Source organism: Chiloscyllium plagiosum, unplaced genomic scaffold (assembly GCF_037043375.1).
Source record: "Chiloscyllium plagiosum isolate Xiang-an unplaced genomic scaffold, Cpla_swu_hap1 HiC_scaffold_13, whole genome shotgun sequence".
NCBI classification, from domain to species: domain Eukaryota; kingdom Metazoa; phylum Chordata; class Chondrichthyes; order Orectolobiformes; family Hemiscylliidae; genus Chiloscyllium; species Chiloscyllium plagiosum.
In genome coordinates, this window is record NW_028270151.1 from 6,128,876 (window position 1) to 6,152,830 (window position 23,955).

Sequence of the window (23,955 nt, forward strand, 5' to 3'; positions counted from 1 at the left end):
GGTAGACATGGTGGCTCAGTGGTTAGCACTGCTGCCTCACAGTACCAGGGACCGGGGTTTGATTCCACCTTTGGGTGACTGTCTATATGGTGCTTGCACATTCTCCCCGTGTTTTCTCTGGGTGCTTTGGATTCCTCCCACAGTCCAAAGAATGTGCAGGTTCAGTGGATTGGCCACGCTAAATTTCCCATAGTGTTCAGGGCATAGTATTGCTCCGAGCAATAGGATCATGGCTGATTTGACATTCCTCATGTCTGTAGTGATTGTAATGAGATCAGACAGGCAGGCCTTATAGAATATGTGTTCCTTGATTGGTGCTGTTAATCTGGACCAATCAAGGAACCCTGGCTGACAAATATAAATGGAAGTGTCAGGGCTTATAGAGTCGTAGAGTCATACAGCACAGAAACCAGTCCATGCCGACCATAATCCCAAACTAAACTAGTCCCATCTACCTTCTCCTGGCCTAATCCCCCAAACCTTTCCTATTCATGCACTCATCCAAATGTCCTTTAAACATTGTGATTGTACCCACATCCATAACTTCCTCAGGAAGTTCATTCCACACACGAACCACCCTCTGGGTGTCTTTTTAAACTCTCTCTCTTTGCATCTTAAAATTGTGTCCCCTAGTCTTGAAATCCCCTACTCTAGGAAAAAGACATCTCTCATTAACCCTATCTATATCCCTCATGATCTTATTAACCTCTATACAGTTATCTCTTGACCTCCTACACTCCAGTGAGAAAAGTCCCAGCTTATCCAGCCTTTCTTTATAACTCAAACCTTCCATACCCGACAACATCCTGATAAGTCTCTTACGAACCCAGTCCAGCTCAATAATATCCTAACTGCTCACACTGAGAGCTGGCTCTGAGGAAGTCAGGTTAGTGCCAAATACTGTGCATGTGCAGATACAGGATGACTTGGTAATGGAAGACCAGCCTTTTGTGGAGTTATTTCAACATCCACTTTCCTGTAGTTTCCCCTGTAACCCTTGATTCTGTGACGGATGCAGAATCTATCTATCTCATGCTGAAGGTCCAGATGGAATTGGATTACAAGGCTAGGGTGTGGGTTTGATATCCAGACGTTTCATTACCTGGCTAAGTAACATCATCAGTGGCGACCTCCAAGTGAAGCGAAGCTGTTGTCTCCTGCTTTCTATTTATATCTTTCTCCTGGATGGGGTTCCTGGGGTTTGTGGTGATGTCATTTCCTGTTCGTTCTCTAAGGGGTTGATAGATGGCATTTAGATCTATGTGTTTGTATATGGCTTTGTGGTTGGAATGCCAGGCCTCTAGGAATTCTCTGGCATGTCTTTGCTTAGCCTGTCCCAGGATAGATGGGACAACACATCAAATAATCAGGTGACCTGCAGGTTGTCCAAAACTGCAGTGATCCAATCCCAACAAGCTGCTTTATATTATAGAGTCACAGAGATGTACAGCACAGAAACAGACCCTTCGGTCCAACCTGTCCATGCCGACCAGATATCCCAACCCAATCTAGTCCCACCTGCCAGCACCTGGCCCATATCCCTCCAAACCCTTCCTATTCATATACCCATCCAAATGCCTTTTAAATGTTGCAATTGTATTAGCCTCCACCACTTCCTCTGGCAGCTCATTCCATACACGTACCACCCTCTGTGTGAAAACGTTGCCCCTTAGGTCTCTTTTATATCTTTCCCCTCTCACCCTAAACCGATGCCCTCTGGTTCTGGACTCCCTGATCCCAGGGAAATGACTTTGTCTATTTACCCTATCCATGCCCCTCATGATTTTGTAAACCTCTATAAGGTCACCCCTCAGCCTCCGACGCACCAGGGAAAACAGCACCAGCCTGTTCAGCCTCCTCTCCCTATAGCTCAAATCCTCCTGTTTATTGTAAAATGATGGTAAGTGGCTGAATCTACAACCAAGAAGTTACTGGCATTTTATAAAGTGTTTATAGAAAATTGAATACAGATGTTGGTTAAAATACCAACCAAAATATTTCTTGCTTAAATAAATATAAAATGCTAATAATTTATTCTGAAACTGAAAAGTTTCCTTTACGTAATGCTCACATTGAGAAGAAGTTGGTGACATGATGGTAATGGATTTTTAAACATGGATTTAAATCTGACCATTATAGCCAGTGAAATTTATTGCCGATTCTGTGATGTCAAGCTAGTTACTTGGCCATGATGACTTTTGTTGTAAAAACCCGTCTGGTTCACTAGAAAAAAGATCAGCCGTCATTCCTGGTTAGCTAACCTTTAACTCCAATCAGAAACAATTCCCCCTTAACTGTGAAATTCAGCAAACCCCTTGGGTCATTGTGAAATTCAGCAAACCCCTTGGGTCATTGTCAAATTGAGCAAACCTCTTGGGTCATTGTCAAATTCAGCAAACCCCTTGGATCATTGTCAAATTCAGCAAACCCCTTGGGTCATTGTCAAATTCAGCAAACCCCTTCGGTCATTGTGAAATTCAGCAAACTCCTTGGGTCATTGTCAAATTCAGCAAACCCCTTGGGTCATTGTGAAATTCAGCAAACCCCTTGGATCATTGTCAAATTCAGCAAACCCCTTGGGTCATTGTGAAATTCAGCAAACCCCTTGGGTCATTGTCAAATTCAGCAAACCCCTTGGGTCATTGTCAAATTCAGCAAACCCCTTGGGTCATTGTCAAATTGAGCAAACCACTTGGGTCATTGTCAAATTGAAATGGGCAGCAAATGTTGACATTGCCAGAGTTGCTCATGTAATAAATAGAGCAGGAGGAGGCCATTCAGCCCTTCAAGCCTGCTACACCGTTCAATATGATCGCGGCTGGTCATCCAACTTTGTTTTTTTTTCTCATGTTGTGTTGGACTGTTACTTTAAGGATGTGAGTTGAGAGTGTGGTGCTGGAAAAGCACAGCAGGTCAGGCAGCATCAAGGAGCAGGAGAATCGATGTTTCGGGCATTAGCCCTTCATCAGGAATAAGTTTAAGAATATGCCTACTTGTGAAAAGCATTGAAATTTCGGTCTTAATCAAGATTTTTGATTTCACTTGGAAAATAGAGTAAGGTTAAGACTGTGTTGTAGTCACGTACGTTCCAAGACCTACGACGCACTGGATATTTGGGTAGTTTATTGTCTTGTTATTGAGCAGGAGGATGAATGTTTGCCAACGTTGGTGTTGGCCCAGTGATGTCAGCAATAGTCCAAATGAATGAATTTGCCGTTGAGGTTTTAAACAATCTTGGCTCTTATTGCCGTTTCCTTCCCACAGTGATGTCGGATCAGAATCTTAATCTGCTTTTAACAGAGGGACCTCTGCTTTACTTGCCAGTGAATAGACTCAGTGGTTAGAGACTGTTACGCAGTGAAGTCTCAGAACTAGAAAATGCAGCCACAGACTAATGGAAAATGTGAGTATCTCAATACAGAACCTTAGTCTGAGGTCCTGGATTACCAGCCCAGAGATATTGCCAGTACCTCCCAGTAAAGCCTCATGAAAGAGAGCAGCCATTCTGAATGGAATCCCCTCACTAAACAACACCTCCACCTTCCATTCTGCCTTTTAAAGCTCTCTTTAAAAGGGATCTCTGAACAAGCTTTTTGACACCGTCCCTAACATCAGCTCTGGTGGTTCAGATCTATTTTTTTCAATTATTACACTCCCTTGAAGCATCTTGTGACACTCTAAAAGATGCAGTTTAAACACAATTTGTAGATATTGGTTCATAATAAAAACTGCATTCCCTGAAATCATGCTCCAAAACGTTCCAATACAATTTTGTCAACGGCTCATTAATTTCGATTTAAATGAATACACAAATTGGATAAAATAATCAGGAAAATTAGGATTGCAATCCCTCACTCTGACACGTCACATTTGGCACAGGCCCAAGGGAGAATGAAGCCTTTTCTCGCTGCAGTTCTCCAGAAATGTACCTCAACCATAAAAGTTCAGACAATTTCCCCTCCCCCAATCTTTGTTAGCGTAACATCCCAATTTCACACCTCAACCACTGTTGACTTTGTCTCTAAGTGAGATGAATATGTTATTGCATCAGTCATGAGCAGTGGGAAGCTTACATAACATGCTCCTAGGAATTAGGTTAAGAGTATTTCTGTATTATTAATAGAGGATCTTACAACCCATTGGATTGGCTGCTTTCAAATCTATGCCCTGTAGGTTGAAGGATTGTCCTGTAAACCCACTAAGCGTGCCCAAGCCATTATTACATTCTTTGTGGTGATGTTTCTTCCAGTTCCAACTTGCCAGTAATAGGTCTACCTCATACCCAGTTTTTCAGAACAGAAAGTGAGCTGTTTTCAGTGATTCTTTGTTCTTTGGGATTTTTCTTTCATCTCAGAAAGACAACATGGAAAGATCTTTAGAAGAGCTTGCCAGAACTTGTACCAGTTGTATAGACTTGATGGGCTGAAGGGCCTCATCTGTACTGTGTGATTATGATTGAGACACTCATTGAACATTTCTAATATGGACATTAAAGAACTTGCTGTGGTTTTAAACCTTTGTCATTCTGTGCTGGATTGCTGGTTTACGAATATTGCTCCTTGTGAAATGCACCAAAACTTTGGTCTTTTATCAAGATTTTTGATTTCACTTAGAGAATAAAGTAGGATTAAGGCTGTGCTTTGTCCCTCTTTTTGTTTTAATGGTATTCTTTCTTTCGACATAAACAGACATTGTTCAGTACAACTCATTTGAAAGTATGACGGGGAAATGTAATACTTAATAGAATTAAAATCCTTTGGAATTGAAAATGATCTAAGATCTAATAAAAACCTGCAGGGCAGGCAAAATGAAACCATTCAAATTTACAAGTGTCCATATATGTCCTTGTATATTGATCCAAACCTCATAAAGGACTTTAAAATCCATCCAGTGTGTGAACTATGTTGCCCCATCGAGTGTTAGGATACAGCTCACAAAACTGTATTTCATAAGACGTGGCTTCCAGCTGGAAGTGAATGTTGCTAATCGAATATCCAATGGTTCCTAGGTCAGAACTTAAGGGAATTCATCTGCAGTACGCAACTCAGTCCATAATTGCCTGCACGTGACAACCAAATAATGGAGATACGGAGAAAAGTCCTTCTACAATGCGTTCAACTGAGGGCAGGCAATGGCCAAGTAGCATTATCACTGGCCTTATTAATCCAGGAAACTCTGCTGATGAGCTGGGGACCTCGATTCAAATCCCAGCTTGGCAGATGATTGCATCTGAATTCATTAAAGGTCTGGAATTGACAATCTATTAATGACCATGAAGCCATTGCTGGAGGGAGAAAGCTGTCCATTAGGGAAGGAAACTGGGGGCCAAGATATGACCCCAGATCCACAGAAACGTGGTCAAATGGCTTTCAAATGGCTTTGCACGTTACTCTGTTGTACCAATTGTTATAAAATCTCAAACCAGGATAGGTCGGAAGACGGTAGAAGTTTTATTAGCCCTTTCAGTGAACTCTTCATTATTGTATTTCTAATGTTTGCCGTCCAAATTATCCATCAGCTGCACAAAGCTTTTAAGCAAGACTTTTCCCGTTGCACAATGTTTACAGTTATATTTCATTTGTTATTGCTAATGAAAACAATTTTTTTCTGAAATATTTCACTGCTCCTCATTCCAACATTGATGCACCAATGGCTCAAGGGCAAATGATTTTCCAACTACCCATGTCATTGTCATGCATTAAATGTTGCTCTTATTTTGACATGCACAAAAACCTGAGGTCTTGATCTGCTGATTGGTTTTTTTTGCTAATTGTTAAAAAGAATTCCTCTTATAATCTTGCTGTAAGGATCCTCTTACTAAAGGGAATTCCGATGTTGTTTAAAACAGTGAATGATAATTCAAAAATCACTCATTCATTCTTTTTGCATTCCAGCACTTTCAGACCATGCTGAAAACAAAGCTGAATGTTCTGACCCTTCGGAAAGAGCCCTTACCGACGGTCATCTTTCATGAACCTGAAGCTATCGAATTGTCCCCCACAGCTCCTCCAAAGAATGGCCCTTTTTATACAGAGCGCAAGGTTTGTTCTAACTCTGAGTGATATGGGGTCATGCTGATGCTGCTATTTTTAGAGTAACAATGTGCCATTTATTACTGACAATATTTCCCAGGCTGAGACAGGAATATGCTTCTTTTTATTCCTTAACCTCAGTGTAGCGTTTACTGTCTGAACAGAGTGCCAGTATCCATCCCACACAACTGGTCTCTTCAGAGCACACCAACCGGTAAATGGTTGTTGAGTCTTTCGACGTTACCTCAGACCTACACGTAGAGTTATTTGGCTTCTACAATAGTGTACTTCCCAGCAGGTTTCAGTTTTCAGAGAAAGTGAGTGTGATCAGAGAGCCAGCAGGTAAATATGAGGATAGCAAATGCTCAGGGTATAAGCAAGCACCTTATCCTTTATCTCTGTCGGTTTTGTGAAAATCCATGATAAATATTGAAAATTAAATAAATTGCTTTCTCCCATCAATTGTAAGAATTGCAGTTGAAATATAATTCAGCAGAAACCCTTTTTCCTCAGAGTCGGAGAGGGAGATTATGTCAGTCACAAATTCTCCGTTTTGGTGTCAACAAAGTGAGAGAGTGCAGCTGCGCTGCTTTAATTAAAAACACACCAAACTTTTTCATTTCATTCACAGGAAACTGGGTCCAGCATTTATTGCTTGTCCCTAGTTGCCCCTTGAGAGGGTGAGGGGTGAGCAGCCTTCTTAAACCACTGCAGTCCACCTGCTGTAGGTAGACCCACAATGCACTTTAGAGAGCGGATTGGAGAATTTTGACCCAGTGACAGCTACAGTTTTAATCTGTGTTCTGTAATCATTGTTACAATGGTTGACAATGGAAATTTGGGATAGAATTTGATCCAAGGAAGGGACATGCAAATTGGCAAAAATAAACCTGTGGATTGGGGGCAAGTTAGATTTCAGCAAAAAAGAATAAAGGGGATGATTAAGAGGGGGAAGTATTGTGTAAGCTTGTAGGGAAACCTATAAATTGATTGTAAATGTTTCTGTAGGTGTGTGGAGAGGAACAGTTTCCATGGATTGGAGGGTGGCTAATCTTTATTTAAAGAGCAGTTGGAAAAAAACTTGGGAATTATAGACCAGTTGAGCCTGACCATATGTTGAGGAAAGTGTTAGAGTCCAATATAAAAGACTTAATAGCTGAGCACTTAGAAAACAGGGAGAGGATTGGACAGAGTTAGCATGGACTTACAAAGGGGAAATCATTCTTGACAAATCTATAGGAATCTTTTGAGGGTGTAAATAATAGAGTTGATCGGGGGAGCCAGTGGTTGTGGTTAATTTGTACTTTCAGAAGGTTTTCCATGTAAGAGATTAGTGTGTAAAATTAAAGAGAATGGGATTGAGGGTAGCAAACTACATGGACAGGGAACTGGTAGGCAGACTGGAGCCAAAGAGTAGGGATAAGCATGTGTTTTTCTGAGTGCCAGGTAGTGACTAATGGGGTACCGCAAGGATCAGAACTTGGGTCCAGCTATTCACAATGTATAGTAATGATAATGAGGTGGGAACTCATCATAATATCTCCAGGTTTGAGAGTGACTCAAAGCTAGGTGGGACTACAAGGAGGACGCAGCGTTACTTTGTTGTGATTTGGACAAGCTGAGTGACTGGGCAAATCCATGGCAGATGCAGTATAATGTGGATAAATGTGAAGTTATCCACTTAGGTAGCAAAAACAGGAAGACAGATTATTATCTGAACGGTGATAGATTTGGAAAGGGCAAGGTGCAACAAGACTTGGTGTCCTTGTACACCAGTCGCTGGAAGTAAGTTTTGCAGGGGTTTGTACCTTTGGTCTCCTTATCTGAGGAAGGATGTTCTGGTGATCGAGGGAGTGCAGTGAAGGTTTACCAGATGGATTCTGGGATGGCAGGACGGATGTATGAGAAGATGCTGTAGCTTAGAAAAATGAAGGGAGATTTCACAGAAACCTATAAAACTCTAACAGAGCTAGATAGGATAACCACAGCAAGGATGTTCTTGATGACTGGGGAGTCCGGAGCCGGACGGTGGTGCGTGTATGGAATGAGCTGCTAGAGGAAGTGGTGGAGGCTGGTACAATTACAGCACTTAAAAGGCATCTGGATGGGTATATGAATAGGAACGGTTGAAAGTGTAATGCTGGCAAATGAGACTAGATTAGGATATCTGGTCGGCATGGACGAGTTGGACCAAAGGGTCTGTTTCTGTGCTGTATGACTGTAAGTCAGGAGAATTGGGTAGTTCATTTTAATATCCACATCCTGCGCTATGATTGGGTGAGAGCACAAAAGGTATGAGGAGAGGGTGAGGTCAGCTCCTGTGGAATGTAATCAACATGGAGAGTGAATACAAAAGTAAACTCCTGCAGAAACCAGAGACCTGAACCACAAACATTAGCAGCTGGAAGTACTCAGCAAGTGTGGAGAAAGAAACTTCACGTCAATGCCCTGCTATCAGAAATAATGCAACAATAGAGCTGTATTTTCATATTGCATTAAGAAATCCTTATAGCACCATGGCTCAGTGGTTAGCACTGCTGCCTCATAGTACCAGGGTCTCAGGTTTAATTCCAGCCTTGGGTGACTGTCTGTGTGGAGTTTGCACATTGTCTGTGTGGGTTTACTCCAGCAATCCAAAGATGTGCAAGTCAGATGAATTGGCCATAGTGTTAGGTGCCTTAGTCGGAGGGAAGTGGGTCTGGGTGGGGGGTTACACTTCAGAGGGTCGGTTTGGACTTGTTGGGCCGAAGGGCCTGTTTCCACACTGTAGGGAATCTAATTTATTAAGAAATCCTTGTTATATGCTCTGAAAAAGTTTATCAATATGAAATATATTCATGTATCTACTAGAGACCAAGAATAGTTTCTTAAGCCCGTAGTGTTAGGTAAGGTGGTAAATGTAGGGGTATGGGTGGGTTGCGCTTCGGCGGGGCGGTGTGGACTTGTTGGGCCGAAGGGCCTGTTGCCACACTGTAAGTAATCTAATCTAATCTAAAGCCCAATGACACGTTAGTGATAGACTGAGATTAACTCCCTGTTTCTTATTTGATTGAATTGTCTGGTGGGTCATGCAAGAGAATTTGTTACACCATAATAAGGTGAAGTAGCCATCGTCTCACTGGACCGCTCCCCCAGGGGAGAGAACCTGTGGTGGTTTAACTTGAGGCTCAGTGTGCCTCTGACAAAGGGAGTCCTTTGTGATCTGCTCAGCTCTGGTGGGAATGGAACCCATGCTGTTGGCATTCACCCTGCTGTATAAACGAGCCATGCAGTCAACTGAGCTAACCAACTGCCCCAAGACTGTGCCAGCATACTAGTTACTTTGGGGATGGGTTAGATGGAAAATACAAGTCGCAGAGGTAAAGCTGTAGCTGTTAGGAGAGATTAGACAAACTTGGTTTGCTTTCTCTTGAACATCAGAGTCTGAGGGGCAACCTGGTATACATGTGCAAAATTATGAAAGGCACAGATAGAATGGATGATCAGTCCTTTTCCCAGGGTAGAAATGTCAATTACTAGGGGACATAGGGTTAAGGTAAAAGGGAGTAAGTTCAAAGGAGGTGTGAGAGGCAAGTTATTTTTTACACAGAGGATACATAGAACATAGAACATAGAACAGTACAGCACAGAACAGGCCCTTCAGCCCACGATGTTGTGCTGAGGGTTAATCCTAATGTAAAATAAAATAGCCTAACCTACACACCCCTCAACTCGTTGCTGTCCATGTGCATATCCAGCAGGGGCAGTAAGTGTCTGGAATGTGCTGCCAGAGGAGGTGGATATAGTAGCAATGTTTAAGAGGCATCTTGACAGACTCATGAGTAGAAAAATGTGGTGCTGGAAAAACACAGCAGGCCAGGCAGCATTTGAGGAGCAGGAGAATCAAGGTTTCGGGCATAAGCCCTTCTTCAAGCTTTTGCCTGAAACGTCGATTCTCCTGCTCCACGGATGCTGCCTGGCCTGCTGTGTTTTTCCAGCACCACATTTTCCAGCTCTGGTCTCCAGCATCTGCAGTCCTCGCTTTCCCCTAGACACATGAGTAGGCAGCGAATAGAGGGATATAGACCACATAGGGGCAAAAAGGATTCAGTTTAGAAGGGCAACATGTGACAGCACAGTCTTGGTGGGCCGAAGGGCCTGTTCTGTGCTGTTTTGTTCTTTGTTCAACAGCAGTTGCTTCAGTACATCAGATTTATATTGTAAATTCAAATATGGTCATGATTAGAGAGTTAGACCTCTGCTAAGATGAAGAACGCTGGGATTTTGCAATTAGCCTTTAAGTATGTTTTAATGTATTTTACATTCTTCTGATTTTTTTTAAAAATTGTTTCATTCCAACAAGCTAAAAGCTGTGGACAGGCAACTTGTTTCAAAGAAAATAGAACAATTGGCCCAGTCCTGTGACAGCATTGGCCAGAAAAGCTGCTGTTCATGGAAAAAGCAGAAATCCTGTTGACCCTTACCTAACTCAGAAAGTTATTGCAATAGGACACTTTGATTCTATTGCCTGGTCGATGACCCCAGCTGAAATTTCGCTGACTCGACTTTTTCTCAGATGGGCAGCCTAACCCCGGCGAACACCTTTAAATGTAAAATATTTGCACAAACCAAATGAACCACAAAAGGCCACCCAATTCAAACAAGAAAAGTCCGAACGTGCAGCGATAGGGGAGGTGAGGGCCCGGTGGTATTATCGCTGGGCTGTTAATCCAGAGACCCAGGTAATGCTCCAGTGACCTGGGTTCAAGTCCCGCCACAGCAGATGGTAGAATTTGAATTCAATAAAAACCTGGAACTAAGAGTATAATGATGAACACAAATCCATCGCTGTTTGTTGGAAAACCCCATCTGGTTCACCATTGTCTTTTAGGGAAAGAAATTGCCATCCATACCTGATCTGGCCTACATGTGACTCCAGACCCACAGCAATGTGGTTGACTCTTAAATATCCTCTGGGCAATTAGGGATGGGCAATGGAGCCAGTAGCTTAGCTTGATTGGTGATGCCAACAGCATGGGTTCAATTCCCGCACCAGCTGAGCTTATCGTGAAGGATTCTCCTTCTCAACCTCTCCCCTCGCCTGAGGTGCGGTCACTCACTAGCAGTCGACTCTGACTAATGAGAGAGCAGCTGTATTTACCTACAGGGTTACTCACCTCTTGCTGACTAAGGTATTTTGAGCTGAGTGGTCTTTATCGGTGTGGACTGATCCCATGATCCACAGCGAGGTGCTACCTTGTGGTTTCCAACCGTGTGAATGGCGCACTGTTCAAAACCAGGGACTGAGTGAGATGTGTGGGAGGACAGAATAATGTTTATGGGGATTTCACAATCTTAAAATGTGTTCCTCATGAAGTCCTACCACAATTATTCAAAGTCTGCACCCAAGAGATATACAGTGTTTGCTGTTGAGAACGCTGGCTATCCTTCACCGAACATTCTTCACTGGATGAACTGCTGCTTGTATTTTGGTCAATGCTTCAGTTGCACTCCCTGAGGGCTGGTCACATTGACACGTCACCATCTCCTAAGCTACCAACCTGTACCGTGCTAACCACCAATGTACCTCTGTCAATGATTACAACATCGTTCACTGAGCAGAGCAAGTGCCTTCTTAATTCCCTCTTTCCCACAGTAATTTATTCTTCGTTATGATTTGAGCTGCCCTTACGTCTCACATATAGGAACAGCCCCGTCAGCCTGTTCAATGAGATGGGTTTGTTTCTGCTTAACTGATTGGAATTACCTGTTCAACTGTTCCACTGCTACACAAACCCAGTTGACTCAGTTTTGACTGTGAGTAACTTCAAAATGTTGCCTGAACTCCCCAATGTCTCGTTAAGAGATAAGGGGGTTGGTAATCTGTCAGTAAGGCTTCCCTCTGGGAAACACAAGTCCCATTACTGGTGGGATCACTAAGAGGTCTGTCTCTCCCAAAGTGTATTTCTTCAGGAATGACGTGCAGGTTCAATGATTACAAAGGTCTGGCAATCGCTGTCCTTGGTGCGGGCCATCCTCTGCTGCCTGCTGCTCATGTCATGGATATTCCTGAAAAATATCAGGAAAAAATTCCAGCGAATTGATCCAAGCACAGCTCCCAGCTCCTTGCTCCTTGCCACATGCAGCCTGGCTCAATCAGAACTCTCCGCTGAAATGCTCCACGTTAATTCCAACAGCCCAGCCGCCTACAGCTCAGGGTTTTACATATCGAACCACAACAGTTGACGCAGGAATACTTGTGTTCACCCACTTCAAATCAGATTGGAATTGTGTGAAAGCAGGGTGACCTCTTCTTCAATTCTCTGCCTGAAGTCAGGACTGATTCATGTCCCGGCAACGCCCACGTCCCGGCAACTCCCATCCCAGCAATCCCCATCCCGGCAACGCCCACGTCCCGGTAACGCCCACATCCCAGCAATCCCCATCCCAGCTTCAACATGGAACAGCTCATTAGCTGTCAGTGCAGAAGTAGGCTATTCGGCCCATTGAATCTGCTCCACTATTTGAAAGGACCATCTGATCATCCTCAACTACACTTTCCTGGTCTTTTTTATTAATCCCCTGTAACTTTTGCCTCTACCCACCGCAGTTGATATGGAACTCCAAGCCCTTGATGTTGGCACCAATCGATCCACTTCGTTGCCCAACCAGCTGGCCTGCTCAGGGATATGAATTGCTAGCGAGTTTTGAGAAGATTTGTAGCTCAGGTTGAGATTGATAAAAGGCAGGATGATAAAAGCAGATAATTATCATTCTTGGAACTACAAGGAACATGTAACACAAGTTTATTAAGAATGATGATTATAAAGTTTAAATTAGATTCCCTACAGTGTGGAAACAGGCCCTTCAGCCCAACAAGTCCACGCCGACCCTCCAAAGAGTAACCCACCCAGACCCATTTCCCTCTGACTAATGCGCCTCACACTATGGACAATTTAGCATGGCCAATTCATCTGACCTGCACAGCTTTGGACTGTGGGAGGAAACCGGAGCACCCGGAGGAAACCCACGCAGACACGGGGAGAATGTGCAAACTCCACACAGACAGTAGCCCAAGGCTGGAATCGAACCTGGGTCCCTGGCGCTGTGAGACACCGTGTAGATGGTTCCATATTGGTGTCAAAAAATCTGAATGGGCAGCACCCATTAGCCTCAGGAACATAGAGCAGCAGTGAGCCATTTGGCCCCTCTATCCTGTCCCACCATTGTGGATCATGGCTTTCCCACACTATCCCCAAATCCTTTGATGTCATTAACATCTTGAAATCTATTGATCCCTGTCTTGAACATCCTTCATAACTGAGCTTTGTAGTCCCGTGGGTTAGAAAATGCCAAAGATCCGTCACCTTCTGAATGAAGGAATTCCTCCTTTAGCACAGTTTGATGTGACTTCCCCTTTCATTCTAGACTCACCAGACAACACAAACAGCGTTTGGAGTCCTACAAAGTCCCAGTAGGTAATAGACATGAGGCTGGAGAAACACAACAGGTCAGACAGCATCCGAGGAGCAAGAGAGTCCCAGTCAGGACTGGGACTGAAGACGGGTCTCAGCCTGAGATGCTGACTCTCCTACCCCGCGGGTGCTCTCTGACCTGCTGTGCTTCTCCAGCTCCTCATCTACTGACTCTGGCTTCCAGCATCTACAAGCCTTACTGTCTCCTAACCTATTAGCTAAGCTTAGAAGAACAGAGGGATAACCCACCCTTGACAGCCCTCTGTGATAGAGCACTCCACAGATTCACTCCCCTCTGAGAGAAGAGATTTCTCCTCATCCCTGTCTTAACCAATCAGCTCCTTATTCTGGAATATATTCAGGGCTGAGAGAGAGGGATTTTTAATCAGTAAGGGAATCAAGAAAAGGCAGCAAAGTGGAATTGAGGGCTACCAGGTTACAGAGCAGTCTCAATGGGCTGAATGGCTTGCATTTGCCCCTATGTCTTACGCCGTAGCAATGTCAGTGTTAGAGTGTGTGCAGGAAGTAGGTGATGTGATATAGAGAGCAGGCACATACAGAGCTCCTTGATCTTGCAGGCCTAACAGTCCTAAGCTTTCAAGTGTTCTAAACTTTATAAAGAAGGTCATCGTTGCTGATGAAGAATGTTGAGAAACACTTAAATCAAACCACAAGAGAGCTCAAAGTGGTTTTCCTGAGACATACCATTTGAGCTCGTCAAACTATAATTCACTTTCTATCAGCTACTGCTTGTTAGCTTATCTTAAATACATGCCTCATCCGACTATCCAACCAAAGGAGCTCTGCATATGTTTCCGTTTGTCTAGACCTATAGATAATATGTTTAAGGGGATTCACTCACTCCCACAGGAACTGAATTCCTTTGTGCATGGTCTGATATGTTACCTTCTAATGTCAATTTTCCTGAAAATGCAAATACTTTGAAACTATTCTGCTTTATTTATATGTTTCGGCCACTTTAAACCTAAAGGGCTTTTGTGATTCGGTCTGTGTCATAGCACAAGGACAGTAAGATGGTTGTATAGTCTGACTGTAACAGTGCTGACCATTTTCTGTCAAAGATATTTTCTAATTAAACTGAGCCCAGTTGGTATAACACATCTTTGGAGCAGCTGGGACTTGAACTCAGGCCTCCTGGCTCAAAGGTATGGATACTACCACTGCACTGGGGATTATTGCTGGATTGTTCATGTCCTAGGGATCCGTGTTCAATTCCTGCCACGGCAGATGATGGAGTGTGAATTCAGTAAAAATCTGGAATTAAGAGTCTAATGATGACCATAGATCTATTGCCAATTGTTGGGAAAAGCCCTTAATGTCTTTTAGGGAAAGAAACTGCCATCCTTACCTGGTCTGACCTACATGTGACTCCACACCTACAGCAATGTGGTTGACTTTTAAATGCTCTCTGGGCAATTAGGGATGGGAAATAAGTGCTGCTAAGCCAGCAACATCCTCATCCTGTGAATGAATAAGGGTAAGAAAAGCACACAGGCCCCATTTCTGTCTAATATGTACATTTCCAATTGAAATCAGCTTTAACGTCTACCTTAGTTTCTCAAGCCCCTACACATGTGCCTGCTGAGTATTGCAAATACCTACAGTAATTGTCATTATTACAAAAACCTCAAAATCCACCAGTAACCTTTTTGAAACAGCTACTGAACACACTTTTAGGTTTGTAATGGTGGTGCACCTTTTTAATTGACAGCATGCCCTGTGGTAATGTGCTCCATGGCAACTGTCTGCAGATTGGGATGGTTTGCCATTTCAATTTCAGAGAAAACACGATGTAATGAGAACTAGAGGTGTGTGTTGGCTTGCTCGAAATGTAACCAATTTATCAAACTTAATTTCATGATCTTCCATGGCTACAATCTCTAGGTGGCTAGTCCAGATCCATGGTTCATTCCCTGCAATTATAAAAGACACAGAATTCTTTATATGTTCATCAGCAAAATATAATAATCTATGAAGCAAAATATCTTGTTGGATTCCATCTACTGAGCGCGCTGCTTTGCAAAATAAAATCAAAGAACTGCAGATGCTGGGAAATCAGAAACAAAAACAGAAATTGTTGCAAGGTCTCAGCCGGTCTGGCTACATCTGTGGAGTTAACGTTTCGGGTCCAATGACCCTCTTTCAGAACTTTGTTCGGTTTATCTCTGAACCTGCACTTCAGTCCCACATTCTGAAGTTTTTCAGGTATACAACCCTTATTTGTAAAATCTTGAAGTTGTGAATTCTTCATTTATAACGATGGGGTCCTTAGATGGGTGTGACCCAACAAGGTGCATCAAGCTGTATTTAGGAATCAAGTACAATGTACTCAGCTGTAATTTATAAAAACTTAACTAAAGCCCAGTGAAGACAGTACACATTTTTTATCCCCTTCAAGGCCAGGGTTGCCTGCACCTAGTGATGCCTTCATTGCCAATTCTTATTCCTAATCCAGAGGGTGTTCTGTTTCTTCACAAGGAATGTTTTAAATGAACTGTTTCCAGATTAGAGTGTTAGGGAGTTGCCACCCCTTTGTTATAGGAGTCCTGCAGCCTGAACAAAGGCCTATCAATATTGTCCTGCAGCCTGAACAAAGGCCTATCAATATTGTCCTGCAGCCTGAACAAAGGCCTATCAATATTGTCCTGCAGCCTGAACAAAGGCCTATCAATATTGTTCAGGCTATTGAAGCTAACTTTTCATTGTGACACTCCTTTTAGACACATTAAGTTGTATAATCCATCCTTATATCGAAAATGTCATATAAACTGTGATCCCTACATCCCCGGGAATATTAAGCGATTAGGGACAAATCTTTCTCATTTCATATAGTCATAGAGATGTACAGCACAGAAACAGACCCGTTTCGATCCAACCCGTCCATGCCAACCAGATATCCCAACCCAATCTAGTCCCATCTGCCAGCACCCGGCCCATATCCCTCCAAACCCTTCCTATTCGTATACCCATCCAGATGCCTTTTAAGTGTTGCAATTGTACCAGCCTCCACCACTTCCTCTGGCAGCTCATTCCATACACGTATCAACCTCTGAGTCAAAGCGTTGCCTATTAGGTCTCTTTTACATCTTTCCCCTCTCACCCTAAACCTATGCCGTCTAGTTCTGGACTCCCCCACCCCAGGGAAAAGACTTTGCCTATTTACCCTATCCATGCCCCTCATGTTTTTATAAACCTCAATAAGGTCACCCCTCAGCCTCCGACGCTCCAGGGAAAACAGCACCAGCCTGTTCAGCCTCTCCCTATAGCTCAAATCCTCCAACCCTGGCAACATCCTTGTAAATCTTTTTGAACCCTTTCAAGATTCATAACATCTTTCCAATAGGAAGGAGACCAGAATAGCACACAATATTCCAACAGTGGCCTAACCAATGTCCTGTACAGCCGAAACATGACCTCCAAACTGCTGTACTCAATACTCTGACCAATAAAGGAAAGCATAGCAAACTCCTTCTTCACTATCCTATCTACCACTTTCAAGGAGATGTGAACCTGCACTCCAAGGTCTCTTTGTTCCTAGGACCTGACCATTAAGTGTATAAGGTAAAAACAATGACTGCAGATGCTAGAAACCAGATTCTGGATTAGAGGTGCTGGAAAAGCACAGCAGTTCAGGCAGCATCCGAGGAGCAATAAAATCAACGTTTCTGATGAAGGGCTTTTGCCCGAAACGTCGATTTTACTGCTCCTCGGATGCTGCCTGAACTGCTGTGCTTTTCCAGCACCTCTAATCCATTAAGTGTATAAGTCCTGCTAAGATTTGCTTTCCCAAAATGCAGCACCTCACATATATCTGAATTAAACTCCATCTGCCACTTCTCAGCCCATTGTAATCTGAGGTAACCTTCTTTGCTGTCCACTACACTCCAATTTTGGTGTCATCTGCAAACTTACTAACCATACCTCTTATGCTCGCATCCAAATCATTTATATGAATGATGAAAAGTAGAGGACCCAGCACCGATCCTTGTGGCACTCCACTGGTCACAGGCCTCCAGTCTGAAAAACAACCCTCCACCAACACCCTCTGTCTTCTATCTTTGGGCCAGTTCTGTAGTTCTCCCTGTATTCCATGAGATCTAACCTTGCTAATCAGTCTCCCATGGGGAACCTGGTCGAATGCCTTCCTGAAGTCCATATAGATCACATCTTCTGCTCTGCCCTCATCAATCCTCTTTGTTACTTCTTCCAAAAACTCAATCAAGTTTATGAGACATGATTTCCTACACATAAAACCATGTTGACTATTCCTAATCAGTTAGGAGAAAGTGAGGACTGCAGATGCTGAAGATCAGAGCTGAAAAATGTGTTGCTGGAAAAGCGCAGCAGGTCAGGCAGCATCCAAGGAGCAGGAGAATCGACGTTTCGAGCATAAGCCCTTCTTCAGGAATCCTGACCTGCTGCGCTTTTCCAGCAACACATTTTTCAGCTCTATTCCTAATCAGTCCTTGCCTTTCCAAATACATATACATCCTGTCCCTCCCAACAACTTGCCCACCACCAGCGTCAGGCTCACTGGTCTATAGTTCCATGGCTTGTCTTTACCACCCTTCTTAAACAGTGGCATCACGTTAGCCAACCTCCAGTCTTGCGGCACCTCACCTGTGACTATCGATGATACAAATATCTCAGTAAGAGGCCCCACAATCACTTCTTTAGCTTCCCACAGAGTTCTAGGGTACACCTGATCAGGTCCTGGGGATTTATCCACTTTTATGCATATCATGACATCCAGCACTTCCTCCTCTGTAAATGGACATTTTTCAAGGTGTCACCATCTATTTCCCTACAGTTTATATCTTCCATATCCTTTCCCACAGTAAATACTGATGCAAAATACTCATTTAGTATCTGCCCCATCTCCTGCGGCTCCACACAAAGGCCGCCTTGCTGATCTTCGAGGGGCCCTGTTCCCTCCCTAGTTACTCTTTTGTCCCTAATGTATTTGTAAAGACCCTTTGGATTCTCCTTAATTCTATTTGCCAAAGCTATCTCATGTCCCCTTTTTGCCCTCCTGATTTTCCTCTTAAGTATACTCCTACTGCCTTTATACTCTTCTAAGGATTCACTCGATCTCTCCTGTCTATACCTGACATATGCTTCCTTCTTTTTCTGAACCAAACCCTCAATTTCTTTAGTCATCCAGCATTCCCTATACCTATCAGCCTTCCCTTCCACCCTGACAGGAATATACTTTCTCTGGATTTTCGTTATCTCATTTCTGAAGGCTTCCCATTTTCCAGCTGTCCCTTTACCTGCGAACATCTGCCCCCAATCAGCTTTCGAAAGTTCTTGCCTAATACCGTCAAAATTGGCCTTTCTCCAATTTAGAACTTCAACTTTTAGATTTGGTCTATCCTTTTCCATCACTGTTTCAAATCTAATAGAATTATGGTCGCTAGCCCCAAAGTGCTCCCCCACTGACACCTCAGTCACCTGCCCTGCCTTATTTCTCAAGAGTAGGTCAAGTTTTGCACCTTCTCTAGTAGGTACATCCACATACTGAATCAGAAAAGTGTCTTGTATACACTTAACAAATTCCTCTCCATCTAAACCTTTAACACTATGGCAGTCCCAGTTGATGTTTGGTATGTTAAAATCCCCTACCATAACCACCCTATTACTCTTACAGATAGCTGAGATCTCCTTCCAAGTTTGTTTCTCAATTTGCCTCTGACTATTGGGGGATAGTCAATCCCAATAAGGTGATCATCCCTTTCTTATTTCTCAGTTCCACCCAAACAACTTCCCTGGATGTATTTCCGGGAATATCCTCCCTCAGCAGAGCTGTAATGCTATCCCTGATCAAAAACTCCACTCCCCCTCCTCTCTTGCCTCCCTTTCTGTCCTTCCTGTAGCATTTGTATCCTGGAAATTTTAACATGCAGTCCTTTACAAATATAGACTTCTTTTTCTAGTTTTATTTATTTGACGAAGTCAAAGTTATAGAATACTAGAGATCTGAGCAGAGAAAAAGGCCCTTCGGCCCATTGAGTCTGCACTGGTCAAGTCAACCACCTAACTATTCTAGTCCCATTCCCAGCCTTGGGTATGCCTGGCATTGCAAGGGCACATCTAAATACTTCTTCAGTGCCATGAAGGGTTCTGCTTCGACTACCTTTAAGGGCAGTGAGCTCTCGATACTTTGGGTGCAAAAGTTATTTTCTTCACATCTCCTCCCCCCTCCCCCACCCTTACCTTAAATCTACACCCCCCAAGTCATTCATCCCTCTATCAAGGGGAAATGTTTCTTCCTGTCCACCTCTCCACCCTCTCCAGTGCTATCATGTCCCTCCTATAATGTGGATTCCAGACCTGCACACAATACTCCAGCTGTGGCCCCACCAACATTTTGTACTGTTCCTGTTTCAGCATCACCTGCCTGCTCTTAAACTCAGTGCTTTGACTCATAAAGGCAAGTATCTTAATCATTTTATCTCTCTGTTACACTACCTTAAGAGACTGATGGACATGTACACCCTTGGTGCTTCTCAGGGTCCTATCGTTCGTCATGTATCCCCTTGCCTCGTTTGTCCTGTATCACTTCACAAGTCAGTTAGGAAACTAAACTTTTTCAGAATACATGAATCTTGTTTAAAGATAGGTGCCATACTCAGTTGTAGATCCTAAGCTCAAAGGCTTTGGTTATTTATTTAAAGCTAACAAGCAAACGTTAAGTTGCGCTGAGTGTAATGAAAACTGACACAATGTGTTAACCCAAACCTTTATCACCTTTTACTCCAGTCTTCCAACTGGATGAAAATCAAACCATACTGTTCGAAAAGGTAGCTGAGGCCAAATCCTAACATGTTATTTCAGACCAACATAGCCCTACAAAAACAAATGTAATGGCAAAACGTTACAATTCCGAACATGAACAGAGCCGATTCTGCGTATTCTCTTTTCCTTGTACTGTAGCTGCTGTTTTTATTCCCACCTCCAGTGCCTCCCAGACTCATCCATTCAAAACCATAGAATTTTACAGTACAGAAGGAGGCCATTCAACCCATCGTGTCTGTGCTGGCTCCCCAGAGAGTTACCCAGCCAGTCCCATTCTCCAGCCCCATCTCTGTAGCTAAATTCATCCCTTTCAAATACATATGCAGCTCTCTTTTGAAGCCTTCTATGGAATCTGCCTCCAACTCTCTCCCAGGCAGCGCCTTCCAACTCCTATCAGCTCTCTGAGCAAAGATATTTCTCCTCATCTCTCTGCTAGCTCTCGAACTAACAGTCTTGAAATTGTGACCCCCTAGTTACTGACATACCAACTAATGGAAACAGAATTGCCTTCTTTACCCTGTTAAAATTGTACATAATTCTGACCAATCCAATAAGATCACCTCTTAATCTTCTCTGCTCCAAGGAGAATAAGCACAATTTCTCTGACTTTTCCCTCGTATCTAAAATCCCTCATTCCTGGTAGCATACTGGTAAAATCTCCTTTGCACTCTGTCCAGGGCTTTACCATCCTTCCTTAAATAGGAACATAGTATCCCAGAACACAGTATCCCAGATCTGATGTAGAGATGTACTTCCTTGCCTTTATACTCTCTGCCTCTGTTTATAAATCTCAGAATCTAAAGGCCTTCTTAACAGCTGTTTCAACTTGCCTGGTCACCTTCAGAGATTTATGCACTTGAACCCAGAGATCCCTCTGCTCCTGTACTCCCCTCAAAGTTCTGAGGAAGGGTCACTGGATCCAAAATGTTAACTCTGATTTCTCTTCACAGATGCTGCTATGCCTGCTGAGATTTTCTAGCAACTTGTGTTTTAGTTTCTGTTCCATTGTGCCTGCATTGTCTTTCCATGTTACTTCTAACCAAATACATTAGTTCGCATTTCTCTGCACTGAAATTCATTCGCCAGGTGTCTACCCATTTGGCCAACATGTTAATGTCCTTCTGAAGTTGCTCTGCATCATCCTCACAATTCACTACTCTCCCTAGCTTAGTATCCTCTGCAAATGTCGATATTTGCCCTCAATATCCACCTCAGAATTGCTTATATAAATCAGAAAAAGCAAGAGTCCCAACACTGATCCCTGGGGAATACCACTTTCAACTTGTCTCCGATCTGAGAAATGCCCATCTATACCTACCCTAGGTTTCTGATCTTTTGCCACCTTCTCATCCATGCTGCCTAAGACCCTTCAATCCCAAGCCTTTCTAATTTGCTAACCAACCTGCCATGTGACACTGTGAGAAATGCTTTCTGAAAGTCCAAATACACAGCATCCATAGCAGTACCCTCATCCACTGACTCTGTCACCACGTCAAAGAACTCAATTCGGTTTGTCAGACATGACCAGCCCTTGACAAAGCCATGTTGACTGTAACTTTTCTCAAAGTGTATGTTTATCTTATCCTGTATTCTGGCCTCTATCAGTTTTCCCCACTAGTGACATCAAACTGACTGGTCTGCTGTTTCCTGGGTTATCCTTTGCCCCTTAGAGAAACAACAGGATCGCATTTACAATCCTCCAGTAACCTAAGACTAATCCTGTATTCAGGCCACATGAGGAATATTGTGTACAGTTCTGGTCGCCGTACGACCGGAAGGACGTGAATGCTTTAGAGAAGCTGCGGAGGAGGTTTACCAGGAAGCTGCCTGATCTGGAGGGTTTTAGTTGTGGGGAGATGTTGGATAAACTCATTGTTTTTACTGCAAATGCAGAGGCTGAAGGGTGACCTGATGGAGGTCCTACAAAATTGAGAAGCAGGATTGTCAGTTTGTTTTTCACAGAGTAGAAAGGTCAACTACAAGAGGGCACAAGTTCAAAGTGAGAGGGGGAAAGTTTAGAGGTGAAGTGTGGGGAAAATGTTTCACCCAGAGGGTGGTGAGTGTCTGAAATACACTGCCTGGGGAGGTGGTGGAAGCAGGCATATTAGCAACATTTAAGGCATATCTCGATAGCTACATGAACAGAGAGACAGAAACAGCGTATGGGCAATCAGTAACTGATTTAAATGAGGATTAGAATCTGTGCAGGATTGGTGGGCAGAAGGGCCTGTTCCTCTGCTGTATTGTGCTGTATGATTACCTTGTCCATCACATTCGGTGTGAACTTACACAGTATCAGCCGTAGGTAGTTTTTAAAAAAATGTTTTCAATTTCTATTACAGGCCACTCTGTTTAAAAAACAGCTCCAATTTGTGGAAGCCAATTTAACATGTTGAAATCCCATCAGGTTCTTATAAAATGTAAACATTTGGGTCAGAACTAGGACATAGAACATTCCAGCGCAGTGCAGACCCTATGGCCCTCGATGTTGCGCCGACCTGTGGAACCAATCTGAATCCCATCTATCCTACACTATTCCATTCTCATCCATATGTCTATCCAATCACCATTTAAATGCCCTAAAAGTTGGCGAGTCCACTACTTGTTATAGGCAGTGCATTCCACACCTCTACTACTCTCTGAGTAAAGAAACTACCTCTGACATCTGTCCTATATCTATCACCCCTCAATTTAAAACTATGTCCCCTCGTGCTAGCCATCGCCATCCGAGGAAAAAGGCTCTCACTGTCCACCCTATCTAACCCTCTGATTATCTTATGTCTCAAGTAAGCCACCTCTCAACCTTCTTCTATCTAACAAAAACAACCCCCAGTCCCTCAGCCTTTCCTCATAAGACCTTCCCTCTATACCATACAACATCCTAGTAAATCTCTTCTGAACCCTTTCCAAAGCTTCCACATCCTTCCTTTCATGCGGTGACCAGAACTGTACGCAATCTTCCAAGTGCGGCCGCACCAGAGTTTTGTACAGCTGCAACATGATCTCGTGGCTCCAAAACTCAATCCCTCTACCCATAAACGCTAACACACCATATGCCTCCTAACAACCTTATCAACCTGTGTGGCAACTTTCAGGGATCTATGTATATGGACACTGAGATCTCTCTGCTCATATGCACTACCAAGAATCTTACCAATAGCCCAGTACTCTTCATTCCTGTTGCTCCTTCCAAACTGCTCATCAAAGCTATCAATCATATTGTGAACATGCAATCTACTGAGATACCTTTAAGCCCCAATATTGCTCCAATAATACCACTTCCGGTTTATGTCAACAAACTACTATCAGATTGTGATTGGACGGAGTGTTTGTCACCACTCAGACCTTGATGTGCAGCTGGTCACAATTTTTAAAGGGATAGTCCCATAAGTAGCTTGATAATTTGGTAATCCTGCCTACCTTACCCACTCTTTGAGACCATATACATTGAGTGCAAGAAGTTGTAACTCTCACTGTATGTGAGGTTGCTTCAGTATCATGGCATCTATTGCACTGAGCTGAATGATCCCAGCTGACATTGGGCTGCTCACCTCTGGGAGTCATTGGCAAAAGTGAGAACTGCAGATGCTGGAAACCAGAGTTTAGATCAGAGTGGTGCTGGAAAAGCACAGCAGCACAGGCAGCATCCG

At 43.4% G+C, this 23,955-nt stretch overlaps 1 protein-coding gene across 3 annotated transcripts in view; it reads left to right on the forward strand.

Moving 5' to 3' along the window:
* The window catches only part of pid1 (phosphotyrosine interaction domain containing 1), a 139,307-nt gene that overhangs the window by 56,466 nt on the left and 58,886 nt on the right, over window positions 1–23,955 (forward strand). Inside the window, exons 1-2 of one of the 3 annotated variants that reach the window (XM_043702800.2) lie at window positions 3,385–3,403; window positions 5,895–6,041. The exons of 1 other annotated variant lie outside the window; for it this stretch is intronic. In XM_043702800.2, the coding sequence (XP_043558735.2) occupies window positions 3,395–3,403; window positions 5,895–6,041 (156 nt within the window). In that variant the 5' untranslated portion in view covers window positions 3,385–3,394. Of the gene's footprint in view, window positions 1–3,384; window positions 3,404–5,894; window positions 6,042–23,955 lie in introns of those variants that run through there. One more of the 3 variants, XM_087993301.1, reaches the window with a different exon arrangement.